The sequence below is a fragment of the Mesoplodon densirostris genome, chromosome 4 (assembly GCF_025265405.1).
Source record: "Mesoplodon densirostris isolate mMesDen1 chromosome 4, mMesDen1 primary haplotype, whole genome shotgun sequence".
Classification (NCBI taxonomy): Eukaryota; Metazoa; Chordata; class Mammalia; order Artiodactyla; family Ziphiidae; genus Mesoplodon; species Mesoplodon densirostris.
Window position 1 is genome coordinate 95,644,315 of NC_082664.1, and position 21,297 is coordinate 95,665,611.

The window sequence follows — 21,297 nt, forward strand, 5'->3', positions numbered from 1 at the left end:
CACTGTGGACACATATGCTCCTGATAATGCATGGTTTATTCAGACAATGAATGCTGTATTTTCAGTGGGAGGAGATGTTATGCATCCTGATATTCTCAATAACTTTCTGAGACTGCTAGCAGAAGGTTAGTAAACTATTGCATTCTGCAAAGATTTTAAAATTAAATGTTTTTATTACAGAGTCCTTAGAGAATTTAGTAGAAATTAAAATGGTATATTAATTTCTTTGTAGGTTTTGATGATGAAACAGAAAATCAACAATTAAGGCTCTATGCAGTTCAGTCTTATTTCACTTTACTAGATGTGGAAAATGTGTTCTACCCACAGAGATTTCTTCAAGTTATGAGTTGGGTGAGCAAAGTACATTGAATCATAAATGTTTATAATATTATTTTTTATAAAGTCAAATACTAATAATATATTTCTTCAGAAATAATTCAGTTCTACTCAGTTAACTCCTTCAGCTGTCAATTTTCTTTCCCAGTGGCTACCTTCTATCACTTAACTATTTCCTTATCTATTCATTCTCTCTGCCATCTCACTTGACTAGTCTTTTAAATATGGGTATTTATTTAGATGCCTGTCTGTGTCTACAATGCATTTGTTGTGTTTTCTATGTGAATCTATTTTTGAATATGTGAATACTCATATATCTGTGCTGTGTTAGCTTTCTATTGCTGCATAATAACGTTACCACAAACTTAAAGCAACATACATTTGTTATCTCACAGTTTCTGTGGGTTAGGAGTCCAGGCATGGGTTCTCTGCTTAAGGTCTTTCAGGGTTGCAATCAATGTGTCACTTGGGGCTGCTGTTTCATCTGAAGCTTGATTAGTAAAGGATCTCTTTCCAAGCTCACATGTGGTTGTTGGCAGAAATCAGTTTTTTGCAGGTGTAAGACTGAGGGTTTGAGGTTCAGACTGTTGACTGTTGCCTGCCCTTAGCTCCAAGAGCTGCCCTCAGTTTCTTGCCAGGTGGGCCTCCCAACATGGCTGCTTGCTTCATCAGAGCCAGCAAGGAGATCATCTCTGCAAAACAAGGTCACAGTTTTATGTTATATAAACCTACGTAATCGTATACATCCTGTCACCTTTGTATATTCTTTCTTGTGCATATGAGTGAGCATTTCTTTAGGGGGAGATTTGGAGAAGTGCAGCTCTGGGTCATAGGATATTCACACTTGAATATTTTATGGTTTTGCCAAATGTTAGCATGTTAACCATAATTTTACCCAGACTTTTATTAAAGAATTCTTTTCTAATCTATAGGAAAGTTGAAAAAATGGCATAATAAATACCCCTATACTTTTCACCTAGATTCCCAGTTAATATTTTTAACCACCTTTGCTTTACTGTATCTATTTGGTTCCGTAAGATCCTATGGAAAAACCCGAACGAACTTTTTGGCCAACCCAATACATCTATATCTATAGCTAGGTCTACCTATATACAGTTTGTTTTGTTGAGCCATTTAAAATTGAGTTGCAGACCTCATGACACTTACCCTATAAAAAATTCAGTGTGAATCTTCCAAGAGTGATGTTCTAGATAACCATAAAACCATTATTGCACCTAAGAAATATGACCTTAATTCATTAATATCACCCAATATACAGTCCATATTCAGACTTATCCAGTTGTCCAAAAAATGTCTCTTATGACTATTTTTCTACTCCTCCCAATCCCATATCAGGTTAAGATTCACAAATTGCATTTAGTTATGCCTTTTAGCCTCTCTTATTTTACAGTGATGCTCAGTTTCTTTTTGTTTTCATGACATTGATTTTTTTGGATGAATACTGTTGACTTGCAGAATGTCCAGCATTCTGAAATGGACTATTTCTGATTCAGTTAAACATTTTTAGCAAGAATACTACATTGTCAATATGTATTTCTCACTGCATTGTATCAGGATGCATATAATGCCAGTTCCTCCAATTATTGGTGATAGTAAATTTCTTTGGTTAAGATGGTGACCTTTGTAAAGGTTCTCGCCATTGTAAAGGTGCTGTTTCTCCTTACTAATTTAGAACTATTAATCTGTGAGGTGATTCTGTGAGACTTTGTGAGCATCTGTTCTTCAACTCTCTTTCATCAATGGTTTTAGCATTGATAATCCTTGCCTAAATTGATTGTTGTATTTGGTGGCCATTTATATTTTCCTCCATGAACATGATATGTTCGTATATTTAGAGTGTTTCTCTTTCTACAGCATACAAATCCTGTACCTGTTTTGTTAGATTTATACTTAGGTACAGATGGTCCCTGATTTAAGATGGTTAAGCTTATGATTTTTCAACTTTATGGTGGTGCAAAGTGATACAAATTCAGGAGAAACTTCAAAATCTTTTTTTTTAATTGAAGTATAGCTGATTACAATATTATATTAGTTTCAGGTGTACAGCATGGTGATTCATTATTTTTGCTGATTATATTCCATTATTGATTATTACAAGATAATGGGTATAATTTCCTGTACTATACAGTATATCCTTGTTGCTTATCTATTTTATACATAGTAGTTTGTGTCTCTTAATCCCTTACCCCTGACTTGCCCCTTCCCCTTCCCTCTCTCCACTGGTAACCACTAGTTTGTTTTCTTCTTCTTTTGATTTTATTTTATTTTATTTTATTGAAGTATAGTTGATTTACAGCATGTGTTAGTTTCTGGTGTACAGCAAAGTGATTCAATTATACATATATGTACATACTCTTTTTCATGTTCTTTTCCATTATGGTGTAGTACAAGATTTTGAATATAGTTCCCTGTGCTACACAGTAGGACATTGTTGTTTATCCATTTTATATATAGTAGTTTGTATCTGCTAATCCCAAATTCCTAATTTATCCCTCCCCCAACCCCTTTCTCCTTTGGTAACCATAAGTTTGTTTTCTATGTCTGTGAGTCTGTTTCCCTTTTGTAGATAAGTTCATTTGTATCATATTTTAGATTCCACATATAAGTGATATCATATGGTGTTTGTCTTTCTCTTTGACTTCACTTAGTATGACATTTCTAGGTCCACCCATGTTGCTGCAAATGACATTATTTCATTCTTTTTTATAGGTGAGTAGTATTCTATTGTGTATATATACCACATCTTCTTTATCCATTCAATATGTTGACGGGCATTTTAGGTTGTTTCTTTGTCTTGGCTGTTGTAAATAATGCTGCTATGATCACTAGAGGCATGTACCTTTTCAAATTATAGTTTTCTCCAGGTATATGCTCAGGAGTGAGATTGCTGGATCATATGGCAACTCTACTTTTTATTTTTTTAAGAAACCTCCGTACTGTCTTCCATAGTGGCTACACCAATTTAAATTCCCACCAACCATATAGGAAGGTTCCCTTGTCTCCACACCCTCTCCAGCATTTGTTATTTGTAGACTTTTTGATCATAGTCATTCTCACAGGTGTGAGGTGGTATCTCATTGTGGTTTTGATTTGCTTTTCTCTAATAATCAGTGATGTTGAGCATCTTTTCATGTGCCTGTTAGCCATCTGTATGTCTTCTTTGGAAAAATGTCTGTTCAGGTCTTCTGCCTGTTTTTTCATTGGGCTGTTTGTTCTTTTGATATTGAGTCGTGTGAGCTGTTTGTATATTTTGGAAATTAAGCCCTTGTTGGTTGCATTATTTACAAATATTTTCTAGCATTATGAGGGTTATCTTTCATTTTGTTGATGGTTTCCTTTACTGTGCAAAAAGCTTTTAAGTTTAATTGCATACCATTTGTTTATTTTTGCCTTAGGAGACAGATCCAAGAAAATATTGCTACGATTTATGTCAAAGAGTGTTCTTTTCTAGGAGTTGTATGTCTCATGTCTTACATTTAGGTTGTTAATCCATTTTGAGTTTATTTTTGTATATGTTGTGAGGAAATGTTCTAATCTCATTGTTTTACATGTAGCTGTCCAGTTTTCCCAGCACCACTTATTGAAGAGACTGTTTTTTCTCTGTCCTATACTCTTGCTTCCTTTTTTTGTAGATTAGTGGACATTAGTGTATAGGTTTATTTCTGTATTTTTTCTTATACCCTGCAATCTTGCTGAACTCACTTATGAATCTAGAATTGTTTTTTGTAGATTTCTTGAGACCATGTTAATAATTTTTGCATCTCTGTGCATGAGGGATAGTGGTCTGTAGTTTTCTTGTTTTTTTCTACTCTGTTTGGTTTTGGTATCAAGGTAATACTGGCTTCATAAAATGCTTGGGAGTGTTCTTTCCTCTTTTGTTTCCTGGAAAGAGTGTGTGCAAGGGTGTTGCTTAGTTTTTAAGTGTTTTGAAAATTTCTTGTTATCTTTGCTGTTACTGATTTCTAGTTTGATTCCATTGTTGTCAGAGAAAGTACTCTATAATTTCAGTTCTTTTAAGTTTGTTGAGGTTTATTTTATGGCCTAAGATATGATCTGTCTTATATGTTCTGTGGGTGCTTGAAAAGAGTGGGTATTGTGCTTATTGTTGGGTGGTGTGTTCTATAGATGTGGATTAATTCTTTCAGTGATGGTGTTGAGATGGGGTGTAGATATCTCTAACTATGTGGCCTCCACTGAGCCCGAGTCTCTGCTAGGCTTCCCCTGACACCACTCCAGCAGAGAGGGGGAGGGCTACTTCTTTAAACTTGGGTGGAGGTGAAGTATAGGCTTCGTATGTAGTCTTCACAGACACTGCAAAAGGGTGGGCCTTTCTACAGCTTGGTGGGGATGAAGTTCCTGGTTTTCACTCAGTCTCTCTGTTACCACCCTTGCTGGGGAGTTGGGATGCTTTTTACAACCTGGTAGGGGTTGAAGTCTTGACTCTCCACTCCACCTTTGCTGGTATGGGTGGGGCTACAGTTTTTTCTATTTGGTGCTTGGCTGGAGTAGAAGGATTATTATCTGAAAGTTTTCTGTCTTCCTGGCCCTTTGGGTAGAGGGCAGGCTTTTCTTGGGGCTTTTTTGTCCTTTCCCACTGGCATTTCTAGGTTGCTGGCTCTCAAGTACCCAGTCTGAGGTATATGAGGCAACAGATAACCCACTGTATTGTTCCTTAGGTCCCAAGGTTCTTAGTGATCTGCCTTTTTTTCTCTACCTTTCAGTCTATGTATATGTGTTTTATGTATAACATCAAGGGTTTTTAGGTGTACTTAGCAGGAAGAATAGGGGAAAAATTCACCTACTCTATCTTCCCAGAAGCTTAAGTCCATTGATTTTTTTAAAATTAATTAATTTATTTATTTTTGGCTGCATTGGGTCTTCGTTGCTGCTCACGGGCTTTCTCTAGTTGCAGTGAGTGGGGGCTACTCTTTTTTTTTTTTTAACATCTTTATTGGAGTATAATTGCTTTACAATGATGTGTTAGTTTCTGCTTTATAACAAAGTGAATCAGCTATACATATACATATATCCCCATATCTCCTCCATCTTGCCTCTCCCTCCCACCCTCCCTATCCCACTCCTCTAGGTGGTCACAAAGCACCGAGCTGATCTCCCTGTGCTACGCAGCTGCTTCCCACTGGCTGTCTATTTTACATTTGGTAGTGTATATATGTCCATGCCACTCTCTCACTTCATCCCAGCTTACCCTTCCCCCTCCCTGTGTCCTCAAGTCCACTCTCTACATCTGACAGGCTGATTCTTAACCACTGTGCAACTAGGGAAGCTCAAGTCCATTGATTTTTGAACTGGGATTTAGGTTACCTGTTCTTCTAGAACTTCCTTCCATCTTTTACTAAACCAGTCAAAAAGTTATCTTACTATTTAAGGATTGAATTTATGTAGTCCTATTTCTTTTTTTTTCCTCTTCTTGTTACTAGCCATAAATCTTCCCTTGCCTATCACCTCACCTCACTGTTTTTTCTTGCTGGTCCCAGTATTATACATGAATATACTTCATAAATACTACTTAGGAAAGATCTCACACTCCATGAATTACAAGTTTATTAACGATCCTTAGACCGATAGGATTATATATCACCTGAATAAATTAGATGTAGGAAAGAGTATGTGTAAAATAGATCAGTGTTCGTCAGAGTCTCTTCTGTGGATCATCTACATCAGAATCAGCTGATGCTTTTTCAGAATGTGTATTGTAGTTCCCCACCACAGACATACTAAATCAGATTATCTGGGAGGACAGTATAGAAATGTGTATTTCTATGAAACACCTCAGGTGGCTCTTATGCGTACTAGTATGTGAGAACCACTTGTTTAAATGCTTATTGGAAAAAATAGTAACAGAATGTGAAAGTGCTTTTAAAAACCAACATCCAAACCTGGAAGTTCAGAAGAAAGCTAACTTGTAACGGTATGCTACTTTATATATAGTTAACGATAAAGATGTGGAAAACCTTTTTGTACTCACTTCCAATTCTTGGTGTAATTTTGAACCTAAAATATACAATTGTATCTTTAATAATTTCTTCACCATGAGAATATGTTTAGTATAAATTAAATTCACTCCGGCAGTAGGCACTTGGTTTAGATTTCTGAGTATAGTTGTTATATAACTTGATATTTGTATATATACATTTCTTTGTTTTAGGTTTTAGGGGAGTATTCCTACCTCTTAGATAAGGAAACACCAGAGGAAGTTATAACCAAGCTCTACAAGTTACTTAGGAGTGACTCCATTTCTTCAGAAACAAAAGCCTGGATAATTGCTGCTGTGACCAAGTTGACACCTCAAGCACACTCCTCTATTATAGTTGAGAGATTAATCCAGGAATTTACCACATCTTTGGATACTTGTTTGAGACAGCATGCATTTGAATTAAAACATTTGCATGAGAATGTGGAATTTATGAAGGGCTTGCTTCCAGTTGATAAGAGTTGTGAAGACATGGTGGTAAGATATCTGCATTCCATCTTTTACAAAATTGCATTGTCTTTAAACAGAATAATTCTTGCATTTGTGATATATCTGGAATATGCCAAAATGTAATTTCTGTAGCATTTTAGATGAAGGTTGGCATTTTTCTCACATTAGTGTGAGAGAGCATTTGAGAGCTTCTACTCAGTAGTGATCCTAAATAGTTAGGAAGACTAATCTGTTCTGGAGAACTTCAGTGCAGGGGTTTATAGTCTATGACAATCTCTTTTAACATACAATAATTTGAGAACTTAAAAATTTTATCTCCTTTGAACTTCTCTAATAATGTCATTTTATTATTGCTCTCTTTTCTTGGAGAATGTAAGAAAAAAACAGTTCTCCATTTTGTTTTGTCCATCTACTATCTAAATCTTTACTACTTTGGAACCTGATCAACCACCTTTTCTTCTTCCACCTACTTTCAGCCAGTGCTGCTTTTAATCCAAAGCACTTAGTTACTGCTCACCTCTGAGTGCTCTGTCAGATTGGTGTAAATCTGAAAACTTCCAAAAGGAAGTCAGATTTGTTCAGATTTTTATATTAGATGTCATATAGTTGAAGAAGTGGGGAGGATGGGCAGTATTCCCACTAATTATGACTCAGATGTTCATGGCTTTTATTCATTTTGAACCTTTGTTCATTAATTTTTTTCATTAGCTCCTCATGGGCAGAGGCCTTGGTTTAACATTTGGTAGGCATTCCAGAGACTATATGAATAAATATGCTATACATAGTATTAAACTAGTTAGTTACTCTACTGCCCTTTCTTCCAACAAAAGATGATGATGATGACATGGCTTCATCTCTTAAGAATCTTATCAAGGGACTTCCCTGGTGGTCCAGTGGTTAAGACTTTGCCTTCTAATGCAGGGGGTGTGGGTTCAATCCCTGGTTGGGGAGCTAAGATCCCACATGTCTTGTGGCCAAAAAACGGTAACATGAAACAGAAGCAATATTGTAACAAATTCAATAAAGACTTTAGAAGTGGTCCACATGGAAAAAAAAACTCAAAAAAAATCTTATCAAAACTAAACTTTGCCAAATGCACAGTGTGACATGCCACTTAAATTTTTTGAGAATTACCTGCTGTTCTATATCTGAGCTGTTTGTATACACTTGGCTAAATTAGGAGAGGCAAATCTGTGGTTTCTGAGGTCGTTACTGCTATGTTCTCTTGTGTATCTCATTTTTATTTCTCCCCTAACTGTTTCTTTTCTCCTTTTCCCCTTACTCTTTCTTCATCTCTTTATTTCTTTTCATTTAAGCATTCTCTTGTACCTTTCTATTCTTGTACTTTATTGAAATTAAGTAATTTTCCACAGGTTTGTAACAAAGCATTTTTAGGTAGAATGGAATAGGATAGTTAAATCAAAGGCACTGTGGGAGGCTGGATAATGGGCCTCCCCAAGATATTCACATCTTAATCCCTGGAATCTGTGCATAAGTTACTTTATATGGTAAAAGGGACTTTGTAGGTTTGATTAAGTTAAGGATTTTGTAATGGGAAGATTATCTTGGATTATCTGAGTAGGCATGATATAATCACAAGGGTCCTTATAAAAGTGAGGCAAGAGGTCAGAGAAGAGAAGGCCAAGTAACAATAGAACCAAGATTGGAGTGATATAGCCACAAGCCGAGGAATGCTGGCAGCCTCCAGGAGCTGGAAGAGACAAGAAACCTATTCTCTGCTGGAGCCTCCAGAAGGAACTAGCCTTTGATGGGGGCTTTGTTTTTAGCCCCCAGCAAGAGGAAACTAATGTAGACACTATAGCTCATAGTGTATGTGTCTTCTCCTCTGGTAGGTTACAAGTCTTATGAGGCAGGACTTGTGTCTTACTTTGTCTCAGTTATAGCATCTAACATGATGCCTTAACATGTTGGATGCTCAAAAATGTATTTGCAGTGCAGTGAAATGAATAATAAGTGCACATGACTTATATTGTTATATTCTTAGCTGAGTGTTTTGATTATAGATGTTTCAGAAAGATAGAGAGTTGAGTAGCAATTTTAGAGTTGAAGTTCTGTTTTTTACTTAAAAATTATTTTTAGGAAATATGGGCTGAAATCACTTCTGTGAATGTGCAGTCTACTGTTTAGAGTAAGTTTTTTTAATTCCTAATTTTTGCTTTACTTTAATATAGGTAGATGCTTCCTTATCTTTTCTGGATGGTTTTGTGGCTGAAGAACTAAGTCAGGGGGCAGCACCTTACAAACCTCACCACCAACGGCAGGAGGAAAAGCTTTCTCAGGAAAAAGGTAATTTTTCATGGGTTTATAATAAGCTAGATTGTAGGGACATCACTTTTTAATGCAGTTGATATTATAGTCATGTAAGTAAATAACTGAGGAGATTCATTATCTCTTGTTAAGTCTGCTTGTGACTTGTTCACCCTGACCTTGTTTGGGGTAAACAGGAAAAAAAAGTTAGCCTAGAGGTGTTCCCAAAGTCATAGGTTTCATGTACTTAAGTACCTAAGATATGGCAGCCATCCTGGAATTTTAAAAGAACTTGAAGGTAGAATTACCATGTTGGTCACTGTGCTAAAGGGCTGACATATCAGCGTGAGCATATCTGCAGAAGAGTTTCAGAAGAAAACTCTGGTTACTATGAACTAGTGAGTTTCATTTTATTCTGAACGATCTTGTATAGCTTAAGTGTGTTAAAATGCTTCCTCCAGCGAAATATCTGATCAGTGAATTTAGGAACAGCCTAGAAAGAAAAGAATAACTTTACATTTAAAAAATGTAGGCTGTCAGGGAAAGACTTCTGTCATTATTTTAGTAAAGAGGAGATCACTGAGATATTTGATGGTGGATGGGATATACATATATATATATATATATATATATATATATATGAATAAAGGGAGACCATTGAATATTATCTGTATAGGAATTCAGAATGTTAATACTGAAAAGTTCAATGCTGAAAGGTCTTTTTTTTTTCTCCTATTCATTATTTAATGATTTTGTAGAGTACTTACTATTTTTTAGGTTCTGTGCTAGGCATATGAGTACAACTAAATGGTTGATCCTACAATGAAACCAAAAAGTATAAACACTAATAATGGGCTTGATATTATTTTTTTTGCAGAAATATTTGCTCTTTTAAAGTTTTTGACATTATTTAGCACAATGATACCTAAAGCCCTAGAAAATACAATTTTCTTTCAAAGGGTAATCAGTTTCCTTCCCATTTAACTCCTCATATATTGATAGAATATGTGGGGGGAAATAAAGTTTTGAATTACAGTTGCCCAACCTCTGACTATAGTGCATATAGAGGCCTTATGACATCCAAGGCATGGAGTGAAAATCTGGAGTTCCAGAGTGGGAGACATGGTCCAGTTGTCATATTTCCTTATTTTCAAATGTCTGGGGGCCATCAGTTGCTCTTTTTTTTTTTTTTTTTTTTTTTTTGGCTGTGCTGTGTGGCATGTGGGATCTTAGTTCCCTGACCAGGGATCAAACCCATGCCCCCTGCAGTGAAAGCACAGAGCCCTAACCATTGGACCACCAGGGAATTCCCCATCAGTTGCTCTTATTACTGCAATTCAAGGCTAGGGTAGGCAAGAGGGGGTAGGACAAGGAGCCTAACTTCTGGCACTGCCTTTCTTCTTTCTTAAAATAAGTTAAGTGGCTGATGCAAATATAATAGACCTGGAACTCCCCAAGCTAGTATATTCATTTGCCAAGTACATTTTTGACCATGGAATCATCATTATAAATGGGGTTAAACTGTCAAATTAGGCTCTTCCCCTCTCCTCCCAAACCTATTTTTCAAAAGTTCTCTAAAGCAAAAGTGAAATTTCATGAGCCTAAACTGTCTTTTATATCATGGAAAAGGAAATCAGTTACGAGACAGAACATAGCAAGTGCTTATGCTATGTACTTGAAGAATAAGTTATAAAGTCATGTATCTTATAATTGTGGTTATTATAAGATAATAAAGTGAAGAGTTGGGGAAAAATAGGTATTTTCTGCCTAAAAAGTTGTTAATTCTGGAATCCTTCAATTGGCAATCGGTTCTGATACTGATCTTGTTTGAGATTTTTAAAAACCATTTGCAGAGTAGTAGTCAAATGTCACTTTTATGAAGGATACAGTACTTAGCTCTCTTGGGTAGAAAAATGCCAAGTTCATAACAATAAACTTCAGGAAAATATTGTAAGATAATGAGAATTAGCAAACATAGGTGGGATAGTGGGGAACAAACTTTTATTACCAGTTCCTACCCAAGAAAAGCATTGAGGAATCAGTGTGGATTATTCTGTTAAAATGGTATTTGAATATGTTGTAGCCCCAATGTTAGATAAAACCACAGATAATAAGGGAAAGTAGCAGGATAATCTCCTGTCTACCGAACTATGGATTTTTGAAAACCACATCAAGTTTAGACTGTTAGTCTCTCAAAAAATAAAATTAATAACAGCCGGGGATGGTCAGAGAGGTATAGCCAAATGATCAAGGTATAAAAGAACTGCAGAAAACTTCAAGATGGAGGAGGAGTAAGACATGGAGATCACCTTCCTCCCCACAACTACATCAGAAATACATCTACACGTGGAACAACTCCTACAGAACACCTACTGAATGCTGGCAGAAGTCCTCAGACTTCCCAAAAGATATATATACTTTTTTCCTTTTTCTCTTTTTGTGAGTATGTATGTGTATGCTTCTTTGTGTGATTTTGTCTGTATAGCTTTGCTTTTACCATTTGTCCTAGGGTTCTGTCCTTTTCTTTTCTATTTTTTTTTTTGTATAGTTTTTAGTGCTTGTTATCATTGGTGTATTTGTTTTTTTGGCTTGGTTGCTCTCTTCTTTCTTTCTGTCTTTTTTATTTTTAATTTTTAAAAAAAAATTTAATAATTTTTTTTAGTTTTTATTTTAATAACTTTATTTTATTTTATTATTGTTATTTGTTTCTTTCTTTCTCTTTTTCTCCCTTTTCTTCTGAGCCGTGTGGCTCATAGGGTCTTGATGCTCCAGCCGGGTATCAGGCCTATGCCTCTGAGGTATGAGAGCCGAGTTCAGGACATTGGTCCACCAGAGACCTCCTGGCTCCATGTAATATCAAACTGTGAAAGCTCTCCCAGAGATCTCCATCTCAACTCTAAGACCCAGCTCCACTCAGTGACCAGCAAGCTATAGTGCTGGACACCCTATGCCAAACAACTAGCAAGACATGAACACAACCCCACCCATTAGCAGAGAGGCTGCCTAAAATCATAATAAGGTCACACACATCCCAAAACATACCACTGAACACGGTCCTGCCCACCAGAAAGCCAACATCCAGCCTCATCCACCACAACACAGGCACCAGTCCCCTCCAACAGGAAGCCTACACAACCCACTGAACCAACCTTAGCCACTGGGGGCAGCCATCAATAACAACGGGAACTATGAACCTGCAGCCTGTTAAAAGGAGACCCCAACACAGTAAGATAAGCAAAATGAGAAGAAAGAAACACATAGCAGATGAAGGAGCAAGGTAAAAACCCACCAGACCAAACAAATGAAGAGGAAATAGGCAGTCTACCTGAAAAGAATTCAGAGTAATGATAGTAAAGATGATCCAAAATCTTGGAAATAGAATGGAGAAAATGAAAGAAATGTTTAACAAGGACGTAGAAGAACTAAATTACAAACAAGCAATGATGAACAACACAATAAATGAAATTTAAAACTCCCTAGAAGGGATCAATAGCAGAATAACTGAGGCAGAATAACGGAGAAGTGACCTGGAAGATAAAATAATGGAAATAACTACCACAGAGCAGAATAAAGAAAAAAGAATGAAAAGAAATGAGGACAGTCTCAGAGACCTCTGGGACAACGTAAAACACACCAACATTCGAATTATAGGGGTCCCAGAAGAAGAAGAGAAAAAGAAAGGGACTGAGAAAATATTTGAAGAGATTATAGTTGAAAACTTCCCTAATATGGGAGAGGAAATAGTCAGTCAAGCCCAAGAAGCGCAGAGAGTCCCATACAGGGTAAATCCAAGAACAAACACACCAAGACTCATATTTCAAGCTATCAAAAATTAAATACAAAGAAAGACTATCAAAAGCATCAAGGGAGGGCTTCCCTGGTGGCACAGTGGTTGAGAGTCCGCCTGCCGATGCAGGGGACACGGGTTCGTGCCCCTGTCTGGGAGGATCCCACATGCCGCGGAGCGGCTGGGCCTGTGAGCCATGGCGGCTGAGCGGGCGCGTCCGGAGCCTGTGCTCCACAGCGGGAGAGGCCACAACAGTGAGAGGCCCACATACCACAAAAAAAAAAAAAAAAAAAAAAAAGCGTCAAGGGAAAAACAACAAATAACATACAATGGAATCACCATAAGGTTGACAACTGATCTTTCAGCAGAAACTCTGCAAGCCAGAAAGGAGTGGCAGGACATATTTAAAGTGATGAAAGGGAAAAAGCTACACCCAAGATTACTGGACCAGCAAGGATCTCATTCAGATTTGACAGAGAAATTAAAACCTTTACAGACAAGCAGAAGCTAAGAGAATTCAGCACCAACAAACCAGCTTTACAACAAATGCTAAAGGAACTTCTGTAGGCAGGAAACACAAGAGAAGGAAAAGGCCTACAAAAACAAACGCAAAACAATTAAGAAAATGGTAATAGGAACATACATATAGATAACTACCTTAAATGTAAATGGATTAAATGCTCCAACCAAAAGACATAGACTGGCTGAATGGATACAGAAACAAGACCCGTATATATGCTGTCTACAAGAGACCCACTTCAGACCTAGGGGCACATACAGACTGAAAGTGAGGGGATGGAAAAAAGATATTCCATGCAAATGGAAATCAAAAGAAAGCTTTAGTAGCAATTCTCATATCAGACAAAATAGACTCTAAAATAAAGACTATTACAAGAGACAGAGAAGGACACTACATAATGATCAAGGGATCAACCCAAGAAGACGATATAACAATTGTAAATATTTATGCACCCAACATAGGAGCACCTCAATACATAGGCAAATGCTAAGAGCCATAAAAGGTGAAATTGACAGTAACACAATCATAGTAGGGAACTTTAACACCCCACTTTCACCAATGGATAGATCATCCAAAATGAAAATAAATAAGGAAACACAAGCTTTAAATGATACATTAAGCAAGATGGACTTAATTGATATTTATAAGACATTCCATCCAAAAACAACAGAATATACTTTCTTCTCAAATGCTCATGGAACATTCTCCAGGATAGATCATATCTTGGGTCACAATTCAAGCCTTGGTAAATTTAAGAAAATTGAAATCATATCAAGTATCTTTTCCGACCACAATACTATGAGACGATACCAATTACAGGAGAAAAAAATCTGTAAAAAATACAAATATGTGGAAGCTAAACAATACACTACTAAATAATGAAGTGATCACTGAAGAAATCAAAGAGGAAATCACAAAATACCTAGAAACAAATGACAATGAAAACATGATGACCCAAAACCTATGGGAGGCAGCAAAAGCAGTTTTAAGAGGGAAGTTTATAGAATGCAATCTTACCTCAAGAAACAAGAAACATCTCAAATAAACAATCTAGCCTTACACCTAAAGCAATTAGAGAAAGAAGAACAAACAAAACCCCTAAGTTAGCAGAAGGGAAGAAATCATAAAGATCAGATCAGAAATAAATGAAAAAGAAATGAAGGAAACAATAGGAAAGATCAATAAAACTAAAAGCTGGTTTTTTGAGAAGATAAACAAAATTGATAAAGCATTAGCCAGACTCATCAAGAAAAAAAGGGAGAAGACTCAAATCAATAGAATTAGAAATGAAAAAGAAGTAACAACTGACACTGCAGAAATACAAAAGATCATGAGAGATTACTACAAGCAACTCTATGCCAATAAAATGGACAACCTGGAAGAAATGGACAAATTCTTAGAAAAGCACAAACTTCCGAGACTGAACCAGGAAGAAGTAGAAAATATAAACAGACTAATCACAAGCACTGAAATTGAGACTGTGATTAAAAATCTTCCAACAAACAAAAGCCCAGGACCAGATGGCTTTACAGGCGAAATCTATCAGAACATTTAGAGAAGAGCTAACACCTATCCTTCTCAAACTCTTCCAAAATATAGCAGAGGAAGGAACACTCCCAAACTCATTCTACAAGGCCACCATCACCCTGATACCAAAACCAGACAAAGATGTCACAAAGAAAGAAAACTACAGGCCAATATCACTGATGAACATAGATGCAAAAATCCTCAACAAAATACTAGCAAACAGAATCCAACAGCACATTAAAAGGATCATACAGCATGATCAAGTGGGGTTTATCCCAGGAATGCAAGGATTCTTCAGTATATGCAAATCAACCAATGTGATAAAACATATTAACAAATTGAAGAATAAAAACCATATGATTATCTCAATAGATGCAGAAAAAGCTTTCGACAAATTTCAACACCAATTTATGATAGAAACCCTCCAGAAAGTAGGCCTAGAGGGAACTTACCTCCACATAATAAAGGCCATATATGACAAACCCACAGCCAACATCATCCTCAGTGGTGAAAAACTGAAACCATTTCCACTAAGGTCAGGAGCAAGATAAGGTTGCCCACTCTCACCACTATTATTCAACATAGTTTTGGAAGTTTTAGCCACAGCAATCAGAGAAGAAAAGGAAATAAAAGGAATCCAAATCGGAAAAGAAGTAAAGCTGTCACTGTTTGCAGATGAAATGCTACTATACATAGAGGATCCTAAAGATGCTACCAGAAAACTACTAGAGCTAATCAGTGAATTTGGTAAAGTAGCAGGATACAAAATTAATGCACAGAAATCTCTTGCATTCCTATACACTAATGATGAAAAATCTGAAAGTGAAATTAAGGAAACATTCCCATTGTTCCCATTGCAACAAAAAGAATAAAATAACTAGGAATCAACCTACTTAAGGAGACAAAAGACCTGTGTTCAGAAAACTATAAGACACTCATGAAAGAAATTAAAGATGGTACCAACAGATGGAGAGATATACCATGTTCTTGGATTGGAAGAATCAACATTGTGAAAATGACTATACCACCCAAAGCAATCTGCAGATTCAGTGCAATCCCTATCAGATTACCACTGGCATTTTTCACAGAACTAACACAAAAAAATTCACAATTTGTATGGATACACAAAAGACCCCAAATAGCCAAAGCAATCTTTAGAAAGAAAAACAGAGCTGGAGGAATCAGGGTCCTGGACTTCAGACTATACTACAGAGCTACAGTAATCAAGACAGTATGGTACTGGCACAAAAACAGAAATATAGATCGGTGGAACAGGAGAGAAAGCCCAGAGATAAACCCACACACATATGGTCACCTTATTTTTGATAAAGGAGGCAAGAATATACAATGGAGAAAAGACAACCTCTTCAGTAAGTGGTCTGGGAAAACAGGACAGCTACATGTAAAAAAATAAAATTAGAACATTCCCTAACACCGTACACAGAAATAAACTCAGAGTGGATTAAAGACCTAAATGTAAGGCCAGACACTATAAAACTCTTAGAGGAAAACATAGGCAGAACACTCTATGACATAAATCACAGGCAAGATCCTTTTTGACCCACCTCCTAGAGAAATAGAAATAAAAACAAAAATAAACAAATGGGACCTAATGAAACTTAAAACCTTTTGCACAGCAAAGGAAACCATGAGCAAGATGAAAAGACAACCCTCAGAATGGGAGAAAATATTTGCAAATGAAGCAACTGACAAAGGATTAACCTCAAAAAGATACAAGCATCTCATGCAGCTCAGTATCCAAAAAACAAACAACCCAATCCAAAAATGAACAGAAGACCTAAACTGACATTTCTCCAAAGAAGATATACAGATTGCCAACAAACACGTGAAAGAATTCTCAACATTCAGTGCAGAGGCTGGATGACTTACTGTCACAGATGCTATTTAAAAGAGGCCAATATGGGATAGAAGGTTAAACCAGATGATTGGAAAGCTTAAAATGAGAGGATATTCTATCTGAAAAGGACCTTAGATTTAGACAGGTGGTTTCCAAACATGATTCAGAATCAGAATCACATAGAGAGTTTTAAAAAAATGATACAGATTTTTGAGACCTACTCCTATACCTTCCGTAAGTATATCTCTGAAAGCCTGGTTGTGTGTATAAAAAGACACACGAGAGATTGTGTGAAGTCAGCTTGTTCCTGGTTATCAAATCAGCACTTGGAAACTACTGACCTAGTCTGAACCCTTCACCTGTTTATTAATTAGCCCGTTATTTTTTTATAGTGAACAGTCATTCCTCTTTTATATCATTCATTTAGCTAACAAACAAGCTAATTTATTTAGTTCTCTTTGGATTAGGTGCTGTTTCCTTTGAGGGAGACAGTGTAATATAAAGGTTGAGAGTGCAGTTCTGGAACCAGAGTATCTGATTTCTCATTTGCCTCTTTCATTTCTTGTCTTTGTACTCTTCGGTGACTTTTTGGCAAGCTCTTTGCCACAGATTCCTCATTTGGAAAATGAGGATAATAATTACAGAAGTTCACATTTTATTTTCTAAGATACTTTTTATGATTTAAGAAGGTCCTTTGTATTATAATCCAGACAGTCCAAAGAGATAATGTGCCAGTTAGGATTAAGTTTAACTAAATAGCATATTAGAAAACAGAGAAAGCAGGGCTTTATACAAGGCGGAGGGTTATTGCTCTTTTCCATTAAAGAAATCCGGAAATAGGCAGCCTAGTATTGATGATGGTTTTTTATGAACATAAAAGAGGAAGGGAGAGAGGAAGTTTTTTCTTCCAGGAGGATTCCTCCCAGAAGTTGTACACAAAATGTGTATATAATTTCATTGGTCAGAATTCAGTCACATGGCACAGGAGTCTGGCAATGTCATCTCTTTTCTGGGTGGCCATGTACCTAGCTAAGAATTGAAGGTTCTGTAGCTTAGAAAGAAGAGGAAAGTGGATATCGGTATCTGCTCTACCACAATAACAATATGAATTTTATGGCTCTGATTGAATTCATTTGGGTATACAGATGCAAAGGAATCTGAACCTGGGTAAACCTTGTTCTTTGTCAGTAAGGGGGATTTCACATTAAGGGCTCCATCAGTCCAGTTGGTACAGGAATGTGCCTAAGAGCATTTTGTTAAACAGAAACATGGTCAGCTCTTCATTCATAGTTCATTAAACATTTTTGCATTAGAGCAGCAACTTTTCAGTAGACCTGGCTTATCAGTTGTCTTTCCTAATCGAATTCTTTTTTAGCTTTTAAGGGTGGTAAAAAGAAAAATGAAAGACTGTCTTTGATTAACTAATTGTATGAAGACTGTAGTAGAGATTTTAATAAATCATAGCTGCTTTATTATTATTGCTATAAGTATTTGATTAGATCATTTCCAAAGTCCCTTCCAGTTTAAAAATTGTCACTGGATTCTAGTCTTCAATTATTTTATTTTTTGCTTTTTTTTCGTAATTTTTGCTTTGTTTTAAATATGAACCTCTGTTGTTGTTTTAAAATTCTAGTTCTCAGTTTTGAACCATATGGACTCTCCTTTTCTTCATCTGGCTTCTCTGGACGACAGTCTCCTGCTGGCATTTCTCTTGGTTCAGATATATCTGGGAATAGTACAGAGACCGGGCTAAAAGAGTAAGTTCCTTTCTTATTAAAATTGAGAACACGGGAGTGTTTAAATGTCTTTACATGTTGAAGGATTCCTGAAAGCTAAATTCTGCATGGGTTGTTGTTTCAGCTGTTTCTATTTATTGCTCTCAAGGTATTGATAGTGTATAGCCTGTCCTTGTACTTTAAGAGAGCTTGCTTACTTCCAAGACAGCATAGAATGTATACAAGCTTTACACATAGTAATGATGTGTGTGCTATTACTACATATCATGCATACACACACATATTTTTAAAGAAATGTATCAGAACTCATATACCCAGGTGAGGTGACTGTTCATATCATTCTGCATTCCTCATAATCTACTTCTTATAACCATCTCATTGGAAGATTGATGAATATATAGATGAACATAAAGATGATGGACTTCACTTGAGAAAGCTGTGTACTTTGCTCAGAATACTTTCAGAGCTTCTTTCCAGCCACCTTGAAAATTGGTGATACATCTGTCTAAATGTCTTAACATGGAGTCAAATCTTCATCCTTTTTAGGTAAATTTTGATTTTGGAAATATGAATAAATTACTAGAAATATGATTAAGTTAATAAAATGAGATAATGTATGTAAAGTGCCTCATACAACCCAGTACGTAATAAATGATCGATAAATGGTAGCTACTAAAATTAATAATTGTCATTGCTATCATTATTGTTATTATCCAAAAGCTGAATTTACTACATAAAATTAGTAGTCAAGCTGGATAACTTTGGTCAGTATACCAATGTGACATAAAGTAATGAAAATGGCTTTCTTGTTTGTGAAGGAGCTTCTTCTAAGAGTTCAAAAATGTTTTGAGAAATGACAACATTGTTAGAATAAATGATAAAATCTCAAAGATGGCAACTTTGAAAGATGACATTTGAACAGACGCAGTAACCTTATTTTATGTTCATCTTTGCATTTGTCAGTCTTCCAGTGATATGGTTATAAGAAGTATTTATCAGAAGAATGACACATAGATTATGAGCAATGTAGAATGATATGCTGACTGAAATGGCATAAGTTCAAAATCTCTTTCTTAGCGTTTTTTTCCTGCTCTGTTGACACCCTTTTCTTTCCCAGACATTTAATTTCAGTATTATAAGCATGGGGAGCAGATACGGTTTATGAGCATGTGATGGTGGTGGTGATAGCAATTAAGTGCCTCAAACGGGGAATAGGGGGGCGAGGGAAGGAGAGACAGAACCCCTCCAAACCCAGGGAGGAAACATAGTCCCTTTTGCCTGCACAACAGATGATGGCATCTGCTTTTTTAGTATTGAACTAGGATCTGGGGGACTTGTCAGGGCCTTGTAAATCCTGTATGTATACATGTACTACCCTCAGAGAAATGACATTTGGCAAAGCTGCTCAGGAATTATACATATGCTGTGTTATCATGAAATGCAACATGAGGGATGAATTTAAAATTTCTTTCCAAAGAGGACCTCAGCTCACACATTATTTCAGATTAGGAACCTAAGTGGTAATTGGCAAGGTGAATCAGCTTTAGAGAGGAGATGATCATTCTTCTGCAGTCCCTGGCAAGCTGAGAATAGAGTGGGGCAAGCCCAATTTAGCATTTCTTACCTTAAGCCTTATTACGGAGCAGCACCCTACCGCAAATGGGGATTTCTAGATTTCAAAGTACATTCCTAATCTTTTGAAGGTTGCTTGGCCATAATCTACATCTGTGTTTGAATGGTCTGATTAAAAACAACACAAAGGGGCTTCCCTGGTGGTGCTGTGGTTGAGAGTCTGCCTGCCAATGCAGGGGACGCGGGTTCGTGCCCCGGTCCAGGAAGATCCCACATGCCGTGGAGCGGCTGGGCCCGTGAGCCATGGCTGCTGAGCCTGCGCGTCCGGAGCCTGTGCTCCGCAATGGGAGAGGCCACAACAGTGAGAGGCCCGCATACCACAAAAAAATAAAAATAAATAAAAATTAAAAAAACAACACAAAGGTATACCATATAAAACCATGAATTATATTATTATTGTTGTCAAAATCCAGGCAAAGATGACTTATGTTTAAAAATTTTTTTATGATATGTTTCATATCATAAAGAGGCATATTTTGTGTATGAAATGGTTTTATGCTGCTCTCTTATTTATCTACCTCCTTTTTAGACTTTCTGTATGTAATGCATGACAGTGAAAATTTATGTTGATGATAGGAATGTATGCAGGCTCCTTTTTCTTCCCCTTCTCATTTTTGCCTGTTACTGTGGGTTGAATTCTCTGGGAAGTGCATTCCAAGATGGAATTTAGCATGCAGAATATTAAGGAGTGCCCTTGGCATCAACAACTGTGGAAGGAAAGGAAAAGAAGAGGGTTTGGGCAGAGGAAGAGGTGAAGAAGCAATGCAGTGCCAACAACAGTGTCTGCTGACCCCATAGGACGCTCTGAAGCTAGAATGGCCCATCTGAGCTGTCCTGAGTTAGGCTAAAATGGGTGGCCAGGACTCTGTACTTCTGTTCATCAGTTATTGGATATGGGCTGCCCTGGAAAAGGGCATGATCTACAATTGAGGTGCCTCTCTGCAACTGAGGCAAATCCCTAAGGGTGCTATGCTCCTAACAGCTGCGCCAACAAAGTCCTTCATTGAAGGGGGATCTGGATGGAACATCCCAAGGTCTACCACACCTATCTTTTTTTAGTTAAACTAATATTTAAATCATTTGGGGAGTTGCTCTTTTTTATCCCCCCCCTAATAATTAAAGGATATGTTTTGGTAAACAGGGTTACAAAAAGCACAGTAATCCTGCTGT

At 36.8% G+C, this 21,297-nt stretch overlaps 1 protein-coding gene across 4 annotated transcripts in view; it reads left to right on the forward strand.

Moving 5' to 3' along the window:
• The window catches only part of AP4E1 (adaptor related protein complex 4 subunit epsilon 1), a 72,618-nt gene that overhangs the window by 31,555 nt on the left and 19,766 nt on the right, over positions 1-21,297 (forward strand). For 3 of the 4 annotated variants that reach the window (XM_060096835.1, XM_060096838.1, XM_060096836.1), the window contains 5 exons: positions 13-125; positions 233-351; positions 6,524-6,826; positions 8,992-9,106; positions 18,393-18,516. In XM_060096835.1, the coding sequence (XP_059952818.1) occupies positions 13-125; positions 233-351; positions 6,524-6,826; positions 8,992-9,106; positions 18,393-18,516 (774 nt within the window). The remainder of the gene's footprint in view (positions 1-12; positions 126-232; positions 352-6,523; positions 6,827-8,991; positions 9,107-18,392; positions 18,517-21,297) is intronic. The other variant, XM_060096837.1, reaches the window with a different exon arrangement.